This window comes from Neofelis nebulosa, chromosome 11 (genome assembly GCF_028018385.1).
Source record: "Neofelis nebulosa isolate mNeoNeb1 chromosome 11, mNeoNeb1.pri, whole genome shotgun sequence".
Taxonomy (NCBI): domain Eukaryota; kingdom Metazoa; phylum Chordata; class Mammalia; order Carnivora; family Felidae; genus Neofelis; species Neofelis nebulosa.
Genome location: NC_080792.1, coordinates 88,009,700 through 88,030,239, shown reverse-complemented (window position 1 = coordinate 88,030,239; position 20,540 = coordinate 88,009,700). Strand labels below are relative to the sequence as shown.

General features: G+C 50.2%; 1 protein-coding gene across 1 annotated transcript in view; it reads right to left on the bottom strand.

Annotated features, from left to right (window-relative positions):
* Positions 1-709: 709 nt before the first annotated feature.
* Positions 710-20,540, bottom strand: part of TMEM120B (transmembrane protein 120B) — a 42,537-nt gene continuing 22,706 nt past the window's right edge. Inside the window, exons 4-12 of the mRNA XM_058691321.1 lie at positions 19,617-19,676; positions 18,859-18,954; positions 13,429-13,518; positions 5,516-5,581; positions 4,957-5,018; positions 3,489-3,581; positions 2,305-2,369; positions 1,888-1,956; positions 710-1,365 (exon numbers count right to left, since the gene is read on the bottom strand). Coding sequence (XP_058547304.1) covers positions 1,252-1,365; positions 1,888-1,956; positions 2,305-2,369; positions 3,489-3,581; positions 4,957-5,018; positions 5,516-5,581; positions 13,429-13,518; positions 18,859-18,954; positions 19,617-19,676 — 715 coding nt within the window. The 3' untranslated portion in view covers positions 710-1,251. The remainder of the gene's footprint in view (positions 1,366-1,887; positions 1,957-2,304; positions 2,370-3,488; positions 3,582-4,956; positions 5,019-5,515; positions 5,582-13,428; positions 13,519-18,858; positions 18,955-19,616; positions 19,677-20,540) is intronic.

Sequence of the window (20,540 nt, the reverse complement as noted above, 5' to 3'; positions counted from 1 at the left end):
GACAGATCTTTCCATTTTTCTAGGGAAAGTAGAAATCTGGGTTTTTATGTGGACCCTTACTGGGGTGGAGGGGAAATTTCATATTTTAAAAATGTAACAATTAAAAAAGAAGCTTAAACTCCCCTGAGAGCCAAAGCATGACTGTGGATGCCAGCCCTGAACTCTGGTCAGAGGGGGTTTGTAGGGAAATAGTTAAAGGCAGCTGAGGCTCGCGTGTGGGAGAAGGCGCCGAACATTCGACCAAACCTGCTAGCTTCTTCATCGTCCCCACAAGCATTCAAGTACAGAATCCGACACAAGGTGACCAGCGGACTTGTCCTGGCTTCCAAGTGCCACCTCCCAGAAGTGAGCCTGCTCAGACTCTCCCCACCAACATTCTAGAACCTGAGGGGGAGGGTGGGTGAGCTCTGTGATGGCTTAAGTCCCAGCCAGCGCTGAAAGTAAGGGTCCCACTCACTGCAAGAATTCAGGAAGGTGGGCTGAGGGGTGGGGGTCAGGAAGCCAAACTTTCAAATTCAAAAAAACCCAACACCAAACGATCTCAAACCACCCAAGTGATGCCAAGGCTGGGGCGCCCTCTGGTGGTAGCAGCACCCCCCTCGCCTCAGGCCCACCCCAGGGACCAGGCCCTCGGGGAGGCAGGGCACCTCTCCCCAGGTGGCCAGCAGGAGGGAGAGGAAGCACAAAGAGCACCAGGCACAGACAGACAGTGATTCTCTGAGAACTTAAATACCCCACCACGGAGCAGCGGAGGCCAGGAGAGCTTACAGCGGAAGCGGTTTGCCGGTTTGCCCCGGGGAGGGAGGCTCCACAGGACGCCGAGGGGTTTCCTTCCACCTGCTGGGGACTCAGTAAGTAGCAGGTTGGCACTCCAACGAGGCACATCCAAACCCCAACCTGAGGGGCTCCCTGAGGCTTTAGGTCCCCGCCCAGGAAGACTGACCCAGTCTCAGCCGTGAGAGGGCAGCGAGGGAAGACTGCGGATTCTAGGGCAGTCGGGAGGACCCCGTGTTAAATATGTCATAAATAGGGAGGCTGAGCAGGCTAACATTGTGCAGACGGGCAGGGGCCACATTCCTTGTCCACTGGGGACCAGGGCCTTGGCCCTTCTACCAGTGATGCGCTGGCCCCTGAGGTGGCTGCTGCAGTGGCCAAGGACACTGTGGGGAGGAAATCAGGTGCAGCCAGGTGCCAGCTGGAACCCCCTGCAGTCTTGAACCCCAGGGGCTGGGGGTGCACAGGTCCCTTGGCTCACAGCTTCTTCCCTTTGTTTCTGTTCTTCTGAAGTTTCGCGTGCACGACTTTGAGTGTGGTCAGGAAATTGCCAAGGAAGAGGACGAGGAAAGTGAGCGCCAACACGAACACCTGGGCAGGGGCAGGGGCGTGCGGGAAGATAGGGGAAGGCCCAGCACGGGGGAGGGGAAAGGAGGAAAAGGTTGAGCCAGCTCAGATCGGCTCCCGGCTGAGATGCCCACTCTGCCTCCGTGACCTCGCGACCCCCTTAGCGTAAGCTGCCAGAAAACTGCGGGGTTCCACCAGCAGAAAGCAGAGATCTGGGCCAACTGTGTGAAGGCTGTGAATCCTCAGGGTCACGGAGGGTTGGAGAAGGCTTCTCTCTTGCCCCCTCCCCTCCCCACCCATAGCATTCAATAGGGCTCTCAGACCACTTAGGGGTTCCGCGGCTTCCCAAGTTCCCTCCCAGTCTCCCAGGCCCCAGTAGCAGGGAGCTCTGAGCACAGGGCCCCATGGTGGGGAATCAAGAGGTAGCTGAGGAAAGAATTCTCTCCAAGCTGGCCCAGCCTTCTGCAGGACACCCTCTGCCACCCGCCAGCACACACGCACACGCGCGCACACACACACACACACACACACACACACACCCCATACCTGCCATTCTCTGCATTCCTCGTGGCTGGAGAGCTCAAACAACGTGACGGCATTGTAGAGCTGCCAGAACTGGAGAGAGGGAGGCAGGCGCCGCTTGTCCCAACAGACTCCCCTGGAGTCCCACATGGGGAACCCCAGGGAATGGGCCAGCCTCCCCCAAGGTTCTGGTATCACCTATCCCAAGACACTGAGAACCCCCCAAAATGAAACTGGGGCCACCCTATGCCAGAACACCCTGAAGATGTGGGAATCAGCATGCTGGTGCTGAGGGCCACTTCTGTCTCTTGCCTTTGGCATCCCAGGACCCTGTAGGGCCCAGCCCGGGGATGGCTGGTGAATGTGGGAGAGGCCTGAAGACCTCCCGTTCCCAGGGTCAGCCCAGAACAGGGGACACCCACAAACTCCAGGGGGACTCACATGGCCACAGAACAGGAAAGGCAGGAGGAAGGTGAGGCCCCGCCACATCCAGGACTGGAACCCTTCTGTGGAGAGGAAGGAGGAAGCCAAGGGCCCATGTGAGGGGGTTCAGGTGCCCCCACAGCCCCACCAGGCGCCTGCGGCCTAGCCACACCAGTCACCCCGAGACTAGCCACACGGGGCAGGGAGGACAACCCTCTCCTCTCGTGGATGGGTGAGCACTCAGCTATGAAAATCACCCAGAGCACATGCAGAACACCTGGCACCAGGCCTGACTGCTCTCAGGCCTCAAGTCACCAAGAACTCCTAGAGCTGGATGACACTTGCAGAAAGCTGACATGACAGGCACTGTGTTTTAATAAGTTCTTTAATTTGCACAGAATTTTGCATTTTATAATGGACTTTTGCATGCATCACTTCAACTGAGTCCTGACAAAGTAGGGCCTACGTTGCAGAGTAATTCAACGAAAATGACCATCTCAAAAGATGGCAGAATTTTATGAGTTTCCTGTGAAAGTTGAAACGAGTTCTTAAGCTCTTCTGACTGGGCAATCGCCCCATGAGTTAAAAAAAAAAAAAGGAGCGCCTGGGTAGTCCAGTCGGTTAAGCGTCTGACTTTGGCTCAGGTCATGATCTCATGGTTCATGAGTTCAAGCCCCGTGTCAGGTTCTGTTGTGACAGCTCAAAGTCTGGAGCCTGCTTCAGATTCTTGTCCCCCCTCTCTCTCTGCCTCTCCCCCACTCTCTCTCTCTCTCTCTCAAAAATAAACATTAAAAGAGAATTTAAAAAAAAATTTTAAAAATTAAGCACACCTTCCCAATGTATATACATATGTGTCTATATATATTTATATATAGGTATATTATACACAAATTATACATGCACAACACTAGGCTAGCATTATAATATAAAACACAGATTAAAAAAAATAGACACTTGGTAAGACAGAAGCATGCATCAAGGCCTGGCACACAGCTGGCCTCAAGCTTGTCAGCTGAAACAGAATCCATGATGAATTATGAAAAGCAACTTAGGCAAGAGGCCAGCAGCCCTGGTTTTGTGTGTGGTAGGTCTTATTATGTTTTTATTGGTCTGTGCTCCCAGTGTAGGAAGTTAGGGGTGAGGTCTGGGGGAGCAAGGAGGGGCCAGTACTCGTCTACCTACCCCCAGGTTGGGCTACTTACCCACCGTGAGGTCCAGATGATTCCTCTCTCCCAGAGCCCGCAGCCTGTAGAGGCAGCCCCTCTGGTAATAATATTGCAGGAACTGGACACAGCCTGCAGGGGGAGCACAGCACCAGGCTCAGAGCCTGCAGGACCGGGCACCAGCTCTGTGCAGACCCAGGGGTCTTCACTGCCCAGAGGGCAGCCCCCTCCCATTCCCAACACACACACACACACACACACACACTCAGCCTGAACCCACTTTATCCCTTATCCAGAATACAATAGGAGCAGGTTATCTGAAGACCCAGCTAAGCACCAATTAGGCTAGAAACTTCTAGAGCTTTCCTAAGCATGCAGTGGGCACTCAATAGATACTTGTTGGAATGGTGGCATCATGCTGGGAGCTGTGTGTAATGCTAAGACAGCAAGAGACATTTTCATACAATGAGATACTTAGTAGTTACTAAAAATGAAGAGATAGCCTTCTCTGTATTGACACAGAAAAATACCCATCATGGGGGCACCTGGGTGGCTCAGTCCGTTAAGTATCTGACTCCTGCTTTGGGCTCAGGTCATGATCTCACAGTTCGTGAGTTCGAGCCCCATATCTGAGCCCCGTATCTGTATCTGGCTGTCTGCTGTCAGCACAGAGTCTGCTTCGGATCCTCTGTCCCCCTCTCTGCCTCCCCCCTGCTCACGTGCTTTCTCTCTCTCAAAAATAAACAAACATTAAAAATAAATGTAAAAAGGGGCGCCTGGGTGGCGCAGTCGGTTAAGCGTCTGACTTCAGCCAGGTCACGATCTCGCGGTCCGTGAGTTTGAGCCCCGCGTCGGGCTCTGGGCTGATGGCTCGGAGCCTGGAGCCTGTTTCCGATTCTGTGTCTCCCTCTCTCTCTGACCCTCCCCCGTTCATGCTCTGTCTCTCTCTGTCCCAAAAATAAATAAAAAATTTAAAAAAAAATGTAAAAAAAATAAATTGTATTGTTTTAATTGGCAATACACACACACTATAAAATTCAAAGGGAACAAACAGGTACTGGATGAAAAATAGAACTCTCTGTTGCTATTCCCAACTATCCAAGCTTCCAATTCCCAGAGGTGACCTCTGGGACCAGTTCACTGTACATAAATCCAGAATTATTCTTAAATGAGAAAAAGAACATATACTCTATTTCCATTTTGAGTTGTGCCTTCAACACCACTCAGTTCACAAAAGTCACAACTAGTCCAGTTGTGACATGTGGAAGAAAAGGCAGTGGTGGGGGATTCTAGGGGTGAGGGTGGTCAGGCTGCCCCTACCCCAGGATGGGGCAGTGATCTGGGGGGAGATGCCTCTTTCCTGGATTTCTGGGATCTTCCCCTGCCTGGAGCTCCCTTCCACACCAGACATACCCCTCACAAGGGAGGAGGGATGACAGGGGCCTCCATCAGTGAAAGCCACAGGAAACCATGCCCCCTCCCCCCAATCTAGGCAAGAGACACTCACTCTGAAAAATGGAAAACGCTAAAAACTGATTACGAAACTTCTGATAAATTAATCCGTTAGGCCTGCAGAGAAGTGGGGGAAAAGCAAAGGTGAGGCATGCTGTGAAATCAGACATTCATCCTTGTCCCTCTCTATTCCAACTAAGAGAGAAAAGCTTTTAAAATTAAACGGAGGTCCCTGATTTCTGCCCTTCTTCAGCACCAGTGTCTCTCAGGCTGGACCAGATTACTTCCGTCATTGCTTTAAGCCCGTTCTACAACCTGGGGACACATATCATCATTCTGAAGCCTAAGTTCTTATTGATTCCCACTCCCTCCATCTGTCTCCTTTGGAGCCTCATCCGTGTGCTCTATCTGTCGCTCCCTGTTACCTCTGCCTCAGCCAGCAGGCCATTGGGACCTCCCCAGAAACCTCCCAGCGGGCCTGGGGGATCCCTGAGGCCTGGCTATAAGCTCACGCTTTCCTTCTTGGCCCAAAAGTCAGCCCAGGCCAGGAGCCCCGAAGGTGCCCCCTTGCCTACCGCCAGCTCCCCCCATTCATGGACCCCCATGAGACTCACCAGGTCAGCATCACTCCAGAGAGGAACGTGGACACGTAGTGGTGAGACACCCACCAGCCTTTAATTCTCGGAGAGAGGACAAGGAAAAGGAGCTCAGGTGGGGAAGGAAACACAGGTGGCTCTTGTTCTCAGACTTGGGGGGATGGGGGGTGGTTCCTGCTCTGCGGCCCAGAAACAGCCATGAAATAGACCTAAGCCATGACTCTGCGCTTTTCTCTGTCCTACAGAAATGCACAATCACACATAAACCACTCACAGATTGGCCATGAGACCCACAGAAGGACTCGGGCCCCCAGGGGCTTCCCACTACCCTAAGAACACATCCCTAATCACACCCCAGCTTCAAGCCCTGTCTCCCTGTCCTCTCCTTGAACCTGACAAGCCCATTGGTACCTCAGGTCCTGTTATAGGCTGAATTGTGTCTCTCAAATTCCTATGTTGCAGCCCTAACCCCCAGTACCTTAGAATGTGACTGGTTTTGGAGATAGGAACTTTATTTATTTTAAGTAATCTCCATACCCAACATGGGGCTCAAATTCACGACCCAGGTATCAAGAGTCACACGCTCCACTGACTGAGCCAGCCAAGGACCCCTGGAAGTAGGAACTTTAAAGAGTTAATTAAGGTTTAAAAAAAGGTGATAGGGGAGTGCCTGGGTGGCACAGTCCGTTAAACACCCAATTCTTGGGGCATCTGGGTGGCTCAGTCGGTTAAGCGTCCAACTTCAGCTCGGGTCATGATCTCACAGTCTGTGAGTTCGAGCCTCGCGTCGGGCTCTGTGCTGACAGCTTGGAGCCTGGAGCCTACTTCAGATTCTGTGTCTCCCTCTCTCTCTGCCCCTCCTCTGCTCATGCTCTGTCTCTCTGTCTCAAAAATAAAAATATTTAAAAAAATTAAAAATCAAACAACACCCGATTCTTGATCTCAGGTCAGGTCGTGATCTCAGTTTGTGGGTTTGAGCCCCACATCAGGTTCTGTGCTGATGACACAAAGCCTGCTTGGGATTCTGTCCCTCCTTTTCTCTGCCCCTCTCCCACTTGTGCATTTGGTCTTTCTCTCAAAATAAATAAACTTAAAATAAAATTTAAAAAAAGGGCACCTGGGTGGCTCAGGTGGTTAAGTGTCAGACTCTTGACCTCAGAGCTCAGAGTTCAAGCCCCCAAAGGCCACATGAAGCCATGGTGACCATCTGTAAGCCAGGGACAGGCCTTAGGGGAAACCAATCCTGCTGGTACCTCACCTTGATTTTGGACTTCGAGCCTCCAGAACTACAAGAAAATAGATTTCTGTTGTTTAAACCACCCAGCCTGTGGTATTTTGTCTAACAGGGACTTTGTACTTGCTGTTCTCTCTGCTTCAAGAACTTGGCCTGCCTGGCTCCTGATCCAAATTCAAGTTTTGGACCAACTGTCACCTCCCCCAAAAGGCCTCCGGCTACCTTATCTAAAACAGACAGGCAGCCCCACTTTACACGACACTACCCTGTTTCATTTTCTTCACGGTGCTTACCACTATCTGAAATTACTCATTTTTTCCCCTTGTTTGTTCTCTGAACCCTCTTCCCCAAATGTAAACATCAGAAAAGCAGTAATTTTGTCTGTCTTCTTCATGGATGTATCTGTGACACCTGGCTCAGAGCAGGTGCTCAGTGTGTTGAATAAACACAGCGCGCACACACACACACACACACACACACACTTACAGAGAGCTGGAGCTACCTACGTTATCCCACGCAGACACAGGGAAATGACAGACTGTCCACACAGCATCTCACATCGTCCCAGACAGTTTCTCCCTGGGAGCCCATGCCCTGGGCTCATCTGCTCCTCCATCCACAGCAGGGCCCTGACCAGCCCTGGACTTCCTGTGTCCAGTCCAGAAGCTGTGGGAACCCTGTTTTCAGAACCCAGTGCTCCCCCAACTGAGGGCTCTCACTCCACAGGACGGGAGGGAGCCTCACTGTCAATCCCTCCTCAGTGTCAATGTTCCAGCCTAGATGAAAGCTGGACCCTCAAACCTTTTAACCTTCGAAGTCCTTGAGTCTTGTCTCTGGCCTCTGATCTTTTCCAGCCTCTAAGAGCTCAGTTACCTGAACACAATGTGGCAATGATTTGCTTTGCCAAATGCAGCCTGGCAGTAGCTGGGCTCCTTCCTCCCAAGGACTGGCCAGTAGAAATTTGGTTCCCCAAACCCTCACCAATGCCGGATTCCAAGTTTTAAAATTTCTTATTAGGTGAAAATTACTGTGTCATTGAGGTTTTAACTTGCATTGTCTTAGTAAGTGGGTTTGAGTTGTCTTAAAACCTTCTAATCAGATGCAGACATCCTACAAGCAGGGACTGGATCTTACTCATCTCTCCTCTTTGCAATCCCACAATAGACCTGGACATAAATTAGGGGCTCAGGCATGGCCTGTGGATGCCTCAAGGGTTATGGTTAGGAACAAGGTCTTAGGTGACTCTTTATGCCTAGCACTAATAGCACCTGGTAAACAGTAGGCACTCAATAGATGCTGAAACGAATGAAGTGATATCCAGGAGGTATGGCCGATGAAGCAGCAGCTGGTCTAGACGCCACCAGCATGCAGGTGTAGGATGAGACATCCACCCACTTCTTTGTGCCCAGACTCCCCCTCCCAATGTCCCTGTATTGCCTGTCAGAGTCTACAAGGACCCCTGGCTCTAATTTTCTGATAGAAAAGGCAGTTAGCCCCATCTGCACACTTTCAGCTTGCAGAGCACCCAAGAAGCCTCTCCGGAACCACTTCTCCCCAAGTTCTCTGCAGAGCCACACACACAAGCCCTTGAGCCTTGGCAAACCCAGTGCCCCTTTGTCTTCCTCCCCAACCCACCCCCCCCCCCACCCTGAGAATGCCCCCTCCCGGTGTGGGAGCAGCCAGAGACGCAGGATGTATGCAGCAAGCCTGGCTGGGCAGCAGCTCTCAGTCCACAGCTCACAGTGCCCAAAGCCCAGCTCTGACAGGTGCCCCCAATAAGTAAGCACTGCTCAGATGCACTAGGAAAGGCTAGAAACTGCTTCTTCCCTGGCATGGCGTTCACGAGCCCCCTCATCTATCTGCACTCTCCAGGGTGCTGGGCTGGTTTTGTGCCGTGTGTGTGTGTGTGTGTGTGTGCGCAACTGCTTTATTGTGATTCAATTCAGATTATCATACACGTCATCCACTTAGTGGATCCACAAGTCAGTGGTTTTCAGGACATTCACACAGCTGCACAACCGTGACTACAATCAGTTTTAGGACATTTTTATCACCCCAAAAGAAACCTGCACCCATTAATCACTCTTTGGGCCTGTTTTGCCACAGAAATAAAGTTTGTAGGGGTTAATGGGCTTTTTAATGTACAGACAGTAGATACCCAATGAAGAGTGGTATACACATAGCCACAATGTAGGAAGCGTGGCCCAGTGTCTGGGGATGGTGCCCGAGGAGACCACAGTCCTCTCTTTAGGACCACCTCAGCCACATTTACACGTGTGCACAATCTACAGGCACCAGCAATTATTCAATCACAGGCTGTTTCTGGCTTTGAGCTTGGGTCATGTGGGCAGTCAGGGGAAAGAGCTAGCTTCCACTGTGAGGATCCCTCCCTCCTGGCCACCCCTAGTCTTTATCCTAGGAAAGGCCCCTACAACAGCCAGTTGGAACCAAGCACCCATGGGCCGGCTGGCCAAGAAAGCTAACACGATCCCTGATTCATTACTTATTCTGGCCCAGAACTAACTATAGAGGACATCTGCTGTTTTGCCTCTCTGTCAATCACCACCCCCCAACCCCCTGCACACCCCCATCCTCCCTGCATGCTGGCTTCACGCCAGGCCCTTCCTTTGGTGAACCACCTCATCCCCACACTCCATCTGGGTGGTTGAAAGGGAGCTGAGGGATATAACTGGGCACATGACTCACAGCCAGGCAATCGGGGCTCTACATCCCTTCAGCCACAGTGATTGGCTCAGGGATGAGCATATGACCTCAGCCCAGACAGTCAGAAATCAGTCTCAAAATTACAACTGGATCTTCCGAGGAAAGAGCTCTTTCCTGTGAGATTGTTGATTTGTTGTGATGCTGGCCAGTGCAGCAGCAGAACAGAATGGGGAGAAGGACTGTTAACACTGAGCCAGTTTTAACGCCTTGAACTATTAATACACAGGCATACTTCAGAGAGATTGTGGGTACACTTTCAGGCCACTGCAACAAAGCAAATGTCACAATAAAGCAAGTCAAGTGAAGTTTTTGGTTTCCCAGTACCTATAGAAGTTATGTTTACACTGTACTGTAGTCTAGTTAAGTGTGCAAAAGCAGGTCTAAAAAAACAATGCACAGGGGCTCCCGGGTGGCTCAGACAGTTGGTCAAGCACCCAACTCTTGATTTCGCTCAGGTCACAATCTCAGGGTTGTTGAGATCGAGCCCTGTGTCAGGCTCTGTGCTGACCGTGAAGCTGCTTAAGATTCTCTGTCTCCCTCTGCCCCTCTCCCCTGCTCACACTCTAAAATTAAAAAAAAAATTTAAATAAAAACAAAACAAAACAAAAAAAACAATGTATATACCCTCATTTAAAAATATATTGTGGGGCTCCTGGGTGGCTTAGTCGGTTAAACGTCCGGCTTCAGCTCAGGTCATGATCTCACAGCTTGAGTTTGAGCCCCACATTGGGCTCTGTGCTCACAGCTTGGAGCCTGGAGCTTGCTTCAGATTCTGTGTCTCCCTCTCTCTCTGCCCCTACCATGCTTGTGCTCTCTCTCTCATAAATGAATAAATGTTTAAAAAAAAAAAATTAGGGGCGCCTGGGTGGCTCAGTCAGTTAAGCATCTGGCTTCGGCTCAGGTCATGATCTCACAGTTCATGGGTTCAAGCCCCATGTCGGGCTCTGTGCTGATAGCCCAGAGCCTGGAGCCTGCTTTGGATTCTGTGTCTCCCTCTCTCTCTGCCCCTCCCCTGCTCTCACTCTGTCCCTGTGTCTCTCAAAAATAAATAAACATTAAAAAAATTTTTTTTAATAAAAAATTAATTTAAAAAATATATATTGCTAAAAAAATACTAACCATCATCTGAGCTTTCAGCAAATTTTAATTACTGATCACAGATCACTATAACAAATATAATAATAATGAAAAAAGTTTTAAATACTGAAAGAATTAGCAAAATGTGACAGAGACACCAAATGAGCGAATGCTGTTGGAAAAATGATGCCGATAGACCTGCTCGGCACAAGGCTGTCACAAATCTTCAATTTATAAAAAACACTATGTTTGCGAAGTGCAATTAGACAAGGTATGCTTATATATGTTCCCCCCTCAGGTTTACTCCTATCTGGTGGTTTTCCCTCATTTGCAGGATTTGCAAAGGAACTTGATTTGCTTATTGCACTAACTGAGCTAATGAACCACAGCTCCAAAGTCATTCCAGAAGATAAAGCACCAAACCCACCCCACCCATTCCAGATCCCAGCCCCCACCACATCCAAACCCCTGCCCCAGGCCACAGCAGAAGACAGGCCCAGAAGAACAGTCCCATTACAACTTGAGATACCTGCTGAAGTGTTAGGCGAATGAGGCTTGGCTTTGGAACCCCACTTCTACCCCCCTGTGTCCCCCTCCCCACTTTCCTGGTGTGACCCACACTTGCAGGGACCTCCACTCAGTCCTGTTCCTTTCTCTCTGGTAATGCCTCTCCCCCGGCCCCATCCACAGCTTGTCACACTAGATAAAGAGGTGACCAGAGTAACTCTTACTAAAGTGTTAGTGACTGTTAGAGATGTAGCATGCCTCTGAAGACTCTTAGAGTCCATCAGAAGGATAAAACTGTAAGACTGACAGCAAGCCCATGACAAGAGAAAGAGAATTCATGACCAAGAAGACTTTGCCACTTGCCCCGGCCCCCTTTCCCCACTATCTACCACCCTGGCTCCCCTCCAATGACACCCAAAAGCAGAAAGATACTATTCACTACAATTAAGGAAGACTATGAGTGTTATTTATTTGCTGAGATTTTTCACTTCAGTGTTTCCCAAAGCTTGGGGCGTGTATATCAAGTTTTAGATGACACCTGAGGGTCGCACTAGATGCTACTGAACTGTGTGGGGAAAGGGCATCTCTTGAGTTCTCTTTGTTCTCCTGAGTAAGTCCGGGAGAGTCTCTTTAATGCCTCTCAGGTCCAAAAACCTCCCTTTTCACACTCATGTACACACACGAAGAGAGAGATGGCAGGCCTCAGGCTCAGAGCCTTCCGGAAGCAAAAATAATTGACTTCAATAACTTATACAAGGAAAACAAAAGGATATTTTTACACTACTTCCTCCTTCCTGCGACTGATGCTGGTTTTCCATGTATGGTGATGAAATAAAATTTCCTTCTAAAATAAACTAATATTTATTGAAGTTTAAAAAAAAAGGAGAGGTTGATTTAAAATGTGAACATTATCAACCAGATGATACATGGAAAAGGCAAAAATGGAGAGCGTGGGTAAAAAACAAGTGTAGTTTGAGAAACACTGATCTTTTTTTCTAAAGGGCTACATGCTGCAGGGCTGTATACCTAAAACTCGCTGTTCCCCTGCTCCTTACCTCTGGGCTCTACATGCAGGCTAAGGCCCGGCAGGGCAGGGATCTGCCATGAGACCACTGGGCAGAAAGTGAAAAGGTAGCAAATTATTTAGGAGTTTGCAGACACCCCCCCAATCTGAAACACACAGTTCATGACAGTTCCTTAGTGGTGTCCAGAGGGGAAGAAGCAGGGAGGGGTTGGGCGGTTGTTACTTCCTGTTTCAGGGGAAAATAGGGGCAAGCATGGCACACAGAGATGAAAACGGCCATCCCAAAAAGGAATCAGACCTGTGGAAAATGGGTCCTGCAGGTGGCAAGTCGTGGTCTCAGCTCAGAGACAGGTGGGGGTAGGAAGGAGAATGAGAAAATAGCAGGGCTCCTGGCATAGGAGGCCCTCAGTGATGGGGAGCCCCAAGTGTCTTGATTCACTCAGCAACCCTGAGACATACTCCCCCAGGGGGCTGTGAAATAGCCCAGAGAGTGGACATCAGTTGCCCAGGGTCACAGAGCTGCTCAGGAATAGCACTGGGACTAGAACTCTGGAACCCTCACTCCCAGCCTGGCTGTCTTCCTCCTCAGCACCAGCTGGGTACAAAGCAGGTTTGAACCAAGGCCGTTACCACATGTTCTCCATCCTCCCTATCTCCCTTGGGGGGGGGGGGAACCAGTCACTCCTGTCACCAGAATCCATTCATCCTCATGGTGACAGTATCCCAATTTTCCTCTGGGGAACCACTCCCCTCCTGACACTCAGCTCCTAAGCTGTAGGGGCAGGCATGAGGCTCAAGCCTGGCCAATCACAGCCATGCATTCTCTGGCCACAGTGATTGGTGCACAGACAGGCACATGATTCAGCAAGTGCCAATGGGACCCAGTGAGGCTCTTGGAAGAAAGTGATGTGCCCTATTTTGCTGAGAATGCTAGAAACAAAGACTTGAGCCTGGAGCTCCCAGGTGCTTCTACATGGAGCCTGAGAATGAAGACATCATACTAGAAGGCAGAGGTGAAGGGTGGAGAGAAAGCGGGTCCTGATAACATTGTCTAAGTACCTGGATTAAGCTTGACCTGAAGTCAGTCCCAACAGACCTGTTCCTTGATACGAGAAAATAAACTTCTTGTTGTGTTAAACCCATTTGAGTTAGTTTTTTGTAAGCAAGAGACTGACCATGGCGAGTGATGCTGCATCAGCAGACATGTTTTCCCTCCTCCCTGGATCTGAACAGTCACGGACAACCCCCCGCCCCCTCTGAGGAGGAAGGGAATACAGGCTGGGGGTGACAGCCCTCCCCTGCATCCGTTCCAGATCTCCCTTTGGTTCCCCCTATGCCCCCCCACAAAGCCAGGTCCCCCGTTACCTCGAGCCATTGCTGATGAGAATGCTCTCCCGGATTGTCAGGGTGCAGTAATACCACACCAGCAGGAAGTTAAAAACTTCGTCAGTCACCCTGGTGGAAAGAAACAACCCCGGGGAGGAGAGCAGGCATGAGAACCGGGCACAGATCTCCCACCCGCGCTGCAACAGACAAGCACACCACGATGAGTGCTGCCTACCAGGCGTGCCTCTGGAAACTCGTGCTGATCCTGGGCAAGGCAGAGGAAGCCTGGCCTCCACCTGGAGTGCCTGTCTCCCTCACCTTTCTACCGAAATCCAATCCACCTTTAGGGCTCTAGCTGGTTTCCTCTCCCTCCCTGAGCACTCAGCCTAGGGCACCCTCTCTCCCTTCTAAATTCTCACTGTCTGATGTGAAATTTTTGGTGGAATGGCAACAGGACTCTAAGTAGAAAACCTAATAGTTTATTAAAAAAAATTTTTTTTACATTTATTTATTTATTTTTAAGAGACCGAGCACAAGCGGGGGATGGGGAGAGAGAGGAGGAGACACAGAATCCGAAGCAGGCTCCAGGCTCTGAGCTGTCAGCACAGAGCCTGACGTGGGGCTCGAACTCACAAACCGTGAGATCATAACCTGAGTCGAAGTCGGACGCTCAACCAACTGAGCCACCCAGGCGCCCCTCTAATACTTTATTTTTAGACTGTCTACAGCCTCAAAATGTAAATTCCCTCTGTCCCCTTAAACCATCTTTAAACTTCGTTGCACTTACAAAACAGTTCTTACGGTCTGAATCTCGTCTGTAAGATGAACTTAAGAACTCCCGGCCTCCTTTGTGGTACCAGAGCTGGGCGGAGCAAGTCTTCAAGGTGGACAGAACAGAGCGGCTGGAGCCGCTGCTGTGGCCTGGTCAGGGTGGAGAGCTTGCAGACATGCTGTGTGTGACCCTGTCAGAGACCTGCCCGGCCTCAGCTCTGCTGTCTGTAAAATGCAAAGGCCGACCCCCTACCTGAACATTCCTGGGTGAAGGGTCCTGGGACAGAGCCGGCAACAGACAGCCCCTTGGAGGGCTCCCCTGCCCCTGATGCTAATGAAGGCTTTATCTTCCACCCCAAAGGGAAGTGCCTCGGTAGCTGCCAGTGCCCTCCACATCCATTCAGCGTGGGAACAGAAGTGACTGTACGGGGCGCCATCCATCTGCACATGGGAGGGAGAACACTTCCAATCTCCTCCATTCCTGTCTCTGACAACTATGGGGACAACTATGATAACCCCAGGAGGGAAATGAAAGAGTGTGACTCCAACAATAAGTAGAAGTTGGAAGGTGTCTTTCAAGCTATGTGACCCTGTTTTGTGGTCACAGATGACAGACTTTCCACCCCAAGCCCTCCTGAACCATCGTCTGCAGAGGCGGTCTCAGGAGGGCCAGGAGCACACTCCGGAAACTCGGGGCCTGAGTTCAAATCCCAGCTCTGCCTCTTTCCCGCTGTGGGACCGGGGGCACATTGGTAATCCCGCCCCCCAACTGTGCCATCACTGCCCCCCCTGGAGCGGGGAGAGTACCAGCAGCTCCCGTGTAGGCCGCTATGAGCATCGGCTGAGTTTCACACATGCAGGGTGTAGAACAGTGCCTGAGGCATAGGAAGGGCTACATACGTTCCCGGTTATAATTTTGGAAGTATCACAGAGTACCCAAAGGCTGCAAAATGAGTCTCAGATGCTTAACTCTGAGGAAATCAAAGGCTTACTTGAACAGGGTGCTGGGGTGGGGTCGGCCTCCCCAGTGCAGAGTCACTTAGATACTGACTTCTGAGCTCGCCTCCAAACAAGAGGCAGGCCCAGGAGTGAGTCCGGGTTACCAGGATATTTTTCATTGGTCCTTTCCTATATCTTGTCAGTAAAGAGAAGAATGGAGTAAAGTTTTATGGCCCCAGCGCGTTAGGGACATGCTTGAGGTGCTGGCCTCGGCTGCTCTGACAAAATGTATGAGCTTCCTGTTGCTGCTGTAACAAATGACCACAAACCTAGTGGCTTAAAGCAACATACATTTATTTCCTTATAGTTCTGGAGGTCAGAAGTCTGCAATGGGTCAGCAGGGCTGGGCTCCTTCTGGAGGCCGTAGGGGAGGATCCATTTCCTTACCTTTTCCAGCTTCTTGAGGCACCTGCATTCCTTGTTTTGTGGCACTGCATCACTGACCTCCGCTTCTGACTCGGACCCTCCTATCTCCCTCTTCTAAGGACTCTTGTACTTACACTGGGGCCACTGAATAATCCAGGATAATCTCTTCTCAAGATCCTTAGCTTAACCTATCTGCAAAGATGTTTTGCCATGTAAGGTAATATATTTGCAGATTCTGAGGATTAGAACGTGCACGCCTTCAGGCTGCCACACCAGGCCAGCACTAATTACTGAGAACTTGCAATGGGGCAGGCACTTGACATGGATGACCTGTCTGTGTCTTCGAACAGCCCTACAGGACTGCTTCTTGTGCAGGTGCATTTACTGCATCTGTGCCCGTCTATAGAACTCCCAACAGCCAGAACCTGCAACTCCTGGCATGCCTGGGCTCAGAGCTCACTCTGCTGATGCGAGAGGCAGATCAGGAGGGAAGGGGAATTATCACCCTCTGGAAGCAGTCCTCAACTCCCCTGACCAACAGCAGCAGGAAGAAAAATACCCTTGCCCCTTCGCCCCTCAAGTGGGATGACTGAGGCATGTTCCATGCTGTCCCCAGTTCTCCAGCAGCACTGGAGTCCAGATGCCCACAGGTAGCCCCTCCTGTCTCACTTCCCATTCCCCTACCAATGTTTCCTGGGATCACCTCCCAAATAAACTGCTGGCACTCAAATGCTCGAGTGCTTGGGTTACTTCTGGGGGAACACAAACTAAGATGGTACAACTTCCCATTTTATAGATGAGGAAACTGAGATTGAGAGAGAGGAAATGAACTGCCCAGGAGTGAAATCCAAACCCGAGCCCAACCAACCCAAGCTTAATCCCAACCACCTCTTTCCTACCAGCTTCAAAACCCAATCCTGATAGAGGACAATTCTAACTAGACACAGCCTCTTGGCCTGAAGGCGGAAGAAGGAGACATCACACTCTCCAGCAGCCTCACCAAAGCCTCCCAAGGGCCCGGCAACATGGGCAGATGTCCTCTGGTCATGGGGAAGACGAGGAACCACACACAGAGAGATCGAGGGCTCTACTCAAGGTCGCACGATCTGTGAGTGGCAGAGCTGGACCTACAACCCATGGTTCTGAAGGACGTTAGCCATGCCCAGCTCCAGACTTAGAGGCACCACGGAAGGGCCTTTGGGTGGGGCACCCAGCAAGGAAACCACCTCAAGGGGGCAAGAGTAAGGAGAGAAAATCCTGCTCTTTGGGCACTGGATATTAAGCTGTGATCTCCTCCAGCACAAAAGATGGCAGCAATCACAACTGCTCACACTTAGGCAGCACTTATGTGCCAGGCACTAAACACTGCAGATATAACCTATCCAGTCCTCTCAACCATTCTACCATGTAGCTCTCACTATCTTCATTTTCTGTGTGAAGGAACTGAGGTGGCGAGAGGTTAGGTCGTTTGCCCAAGGTTAAACAGCAGGGCAAGTTTCCCTGAGGGCAAAAGAAGAGAGATAAGCTGCCTGCCCAGCCCCCCTCCCTGGTCCTATTTGTAACCCAAAGAAGGTATACTAGGTTGAATAGAGTTCCCTCAAAATTCACATCCACCCAGGACCTCAGAATATGACCTTATTTGGAAATAGGGGTCTTTGCAAATGTAATTAATTGAGATAAGGTCGGTCATACTGGGTTAGGGTGGACCCTGACTCCGGAGACGGGCGTCCTCATAAGAAGGCCATAAGAGAAACACAGGGACATACAGGGAAGGAGGACAGGACAAGGTTGAGGCACATGAAGCTGAGAATGGAAGGGAACAGCTTTCTTTAAGTCAGGAACGCCAAGGAAGCAGGTACCACCAGAAACTGGAAGAGTCAAGGCAGGATTCTCCCCTAGAGCCTTCAGAGTGAGCATGGTTCTACCCACACCTTGATTTCAGACTTCTGGCCTCTAGAACTGTGAGAAAATAGATTTCTGTTGTTCTAAGCTATCCATTCGAGGCACTGTTACTACAGCCCCAGGAAATGCACACAGAAAGGGATGGGGAGAAGACTGAATTTTAGAACTTGACAACATACGACTGGTGTGCCCTTTTGAGGGCCCTAGATGTCCCAGTGCAAGGGAATCTGGTTGCACATCAAGTACTTGTATCCTTTCCAGAATGGCATGTGAGCAGGCAGTACTGATGTGTGCAGCCTCTACCCTTCGGGGAACCTGGCCAGCCCCGAGGCGGCAGGCAGGCACGGGCCCAGGACCTCAAAGGGCCTTTGTTTGGACATTCAAGTGGCCAGACCAGCAACCGGACTCCCAGCCAAGCGCTTGCCAGGAAATAAACCCCTGACACGGGGCCAAATGCCCAAGTTGTGCTTGGCTACCTCCCCTCGGGGCAGAAAAGCCAGGGCAGGGGAGGGGGGAATGAAACCCCATGAGGCAGTGAGGCCTGAGCCGCCAGGCCACAGCCTCTCAGAGCAGCATGGCTGCCACCTGCTCCAAAAGCAGCGGCTGACACTCTCACCGGCATCGCTGGTGCCAGGCACTGGGCAGAGCCCTCCACACGCAGCTCGCACAGCCTGGTGTCTCCCCCCCCCCCCCGCCCCATTTTACAGATGGGGAGACTGAGGCTCCCAGAGGGAACGTGCTCACGGTAACGGCCAGTTAGTCCCAAAACCAAGATTCAAACCCAGGCAGTCTGTGATATTTTCCTTTTTCTTTCCTTTCTTCCCTTCTTTCCTGTTTTCTCTTTCTGTTCATAATTGATATATAATTCACATACCATAAAATTCACCCTTCCGAAGTATACAGTTCATTAGGTTTTAGTATATTCAGAGGGTTGCACATTCATGACTTCCATCTAATTCTGGAACCTTCTCATCACTCCAAAAGAAACCCTATACCCATCAACAGTACCCTCCCCCATTTCCCCTCCGCCCTGCTCCTCACCACTGATCTGCTTTCTGCCTCTCTAGACGTGCCTGTTCTAGACATTTCATATAAATGGAATCATACAATATGTGGCCTTTTCTAACTTCACTGAGCATAACGTTTTCAAGGGTCATCCATGTCGAAGCACATGTCAGTACTTCATTCCTATTTATGGCCAAATAACATTCCACAATGTCAGTGTGCCACTGGGCTCTTTCCAATCTACTAGTTATAAGGCCTCTTCCAATAGCTGTTCAGTAGATATTTGTTGAATGGATGTAGGGTGGACATGGCTGCCATTTCCCATGAGAAACAGCTCTTCTCTACCTACAATCTACCAAACGTTGCAGATGCAGGAGAGACGCCCCACCAACTCCATGCCTACACACACCACCACCTTCCCGTTACCTGTAGTGAAGGACAAATCGACACGCCACAGCACCTAGGAGCAGGATGATGGTCAGGTAGAGCTTGAACTTCTCGTACTCATCCTTGTAAGCAAATCTGCATTGATAGACACCCCCAGAAAAGGTCACACAACTATTACTATAGTTATAGTAATATAACTGTATCCCATCTGGGGGCAGAATCCTCAGCCCCATCAGATCCTTCACCTACCACTACCCACAGCCCACAAGGACCTTCTGATCCCACCAAAGGAAAGCTCTGGTCTTGAATTAATAGTGACGATCAATTACAGAAAGGGGGCCAATGCACAAAGCTCCCATGTCGCTAGACTCTCAGGTAGGTCTCTAGGCCTGTGATAGGGATGGGCAGGGGATGGACACAGGTTCCTTCCCAACCAGCTACCGCAAGAGAAACACCATGGCTGCACTGCCCCTGGGACTGACTGATTTCAGATGACAGTACTGCCTGCTTCCCAGGAGAACTGTGTGTGATAAGGAGTGGAATGGGGCAGGAGCCATTTCTCATGGGGAAGTGGCACTTCTGTTCACCCAGTGTACTGACTGCGTGAAAAGAGGGAAAGAACCTTCCCAGGATGGTCCCCCAACGAGGAGGAGAGTGTCAGAAAGACCAAGAGCCAGAGCCCCAACTATTAATATTTCTTTATTTACGCAAAAATTCTAGCTTCGTTCATTTCTCCTGAGTTGAAAGAACAAAATGCCTGGCTTCCCTAATGCCAGCTGGGGATCTGAGATACTTACTTGGCCTGGTTGCTGAGAAGGGTCACATTCACATTGCCAAGGACCAGGTTTAAGTAGAGCCTGGAAGGAAAATACCTGTGAGGGCCACCGTGTTCCTTAACAGCCCTGGGAGGGGGCCCCCCAAAACCATTCAAACTCAGAGCACACATGGAGCACTGGTGGTAGAAAACAGGGTGCTAAGCTCATTGGTAAAATTCTCACATGGAATGGGAATGATGATCACCTAAAGAATGTGAAAACTGTGACACACAACAGTCATGACAAACTCATTGTCCCCCCATTTTAGCTGGCTGACAGACCACATTTCCCAGCCTCCCTTGCAGCCAATGTGAGCATATGACTAAGTTCCAGCCAATATGATGAAGGCATGTATGCAATCTCTAGGTCAATTTAAAAAGGGCTCTTTTTAAAACTGAGGTATAACCTTCAGTATATTTATGCCTGGCTTCTTTCCCTCCATATTATGTCTGTGAGATTCATCCAAGTTGTCTATACATAGTATTCCAGTGACTGGAGATACCACAACTTATTTATTCATTCTGCTACTGACGAACACTCAGGTTGTTTTCAGTTTGTGGCTAATAGAAATACAGCTGCTCTGAACATTCTTTTTTTTTTTTTTTAATTGAGATGTAATTCACATACCATAACATCACCCTTTTTTTGTTAAGGTTTTATGTATTTAAGTGATCTCTACCCCCTCCACGTGGGGCTCAAACTCACAACCCTGAGATCATAAGTCACAAGGTCTTCTGACTTAGCCAGGCAGGCACCCCCATTACATCACCCTTTTACAGTTTTTTTTTTTTTTTTAAGTAATCTTTACACTTCACGTGGGGCTCGAACTCACAACCCCAGGATCAAGAGTCATATGCTCCTCTGACTGAGCCAGTCAGGCACCCCAATAACATCCCCCTTTTAAAG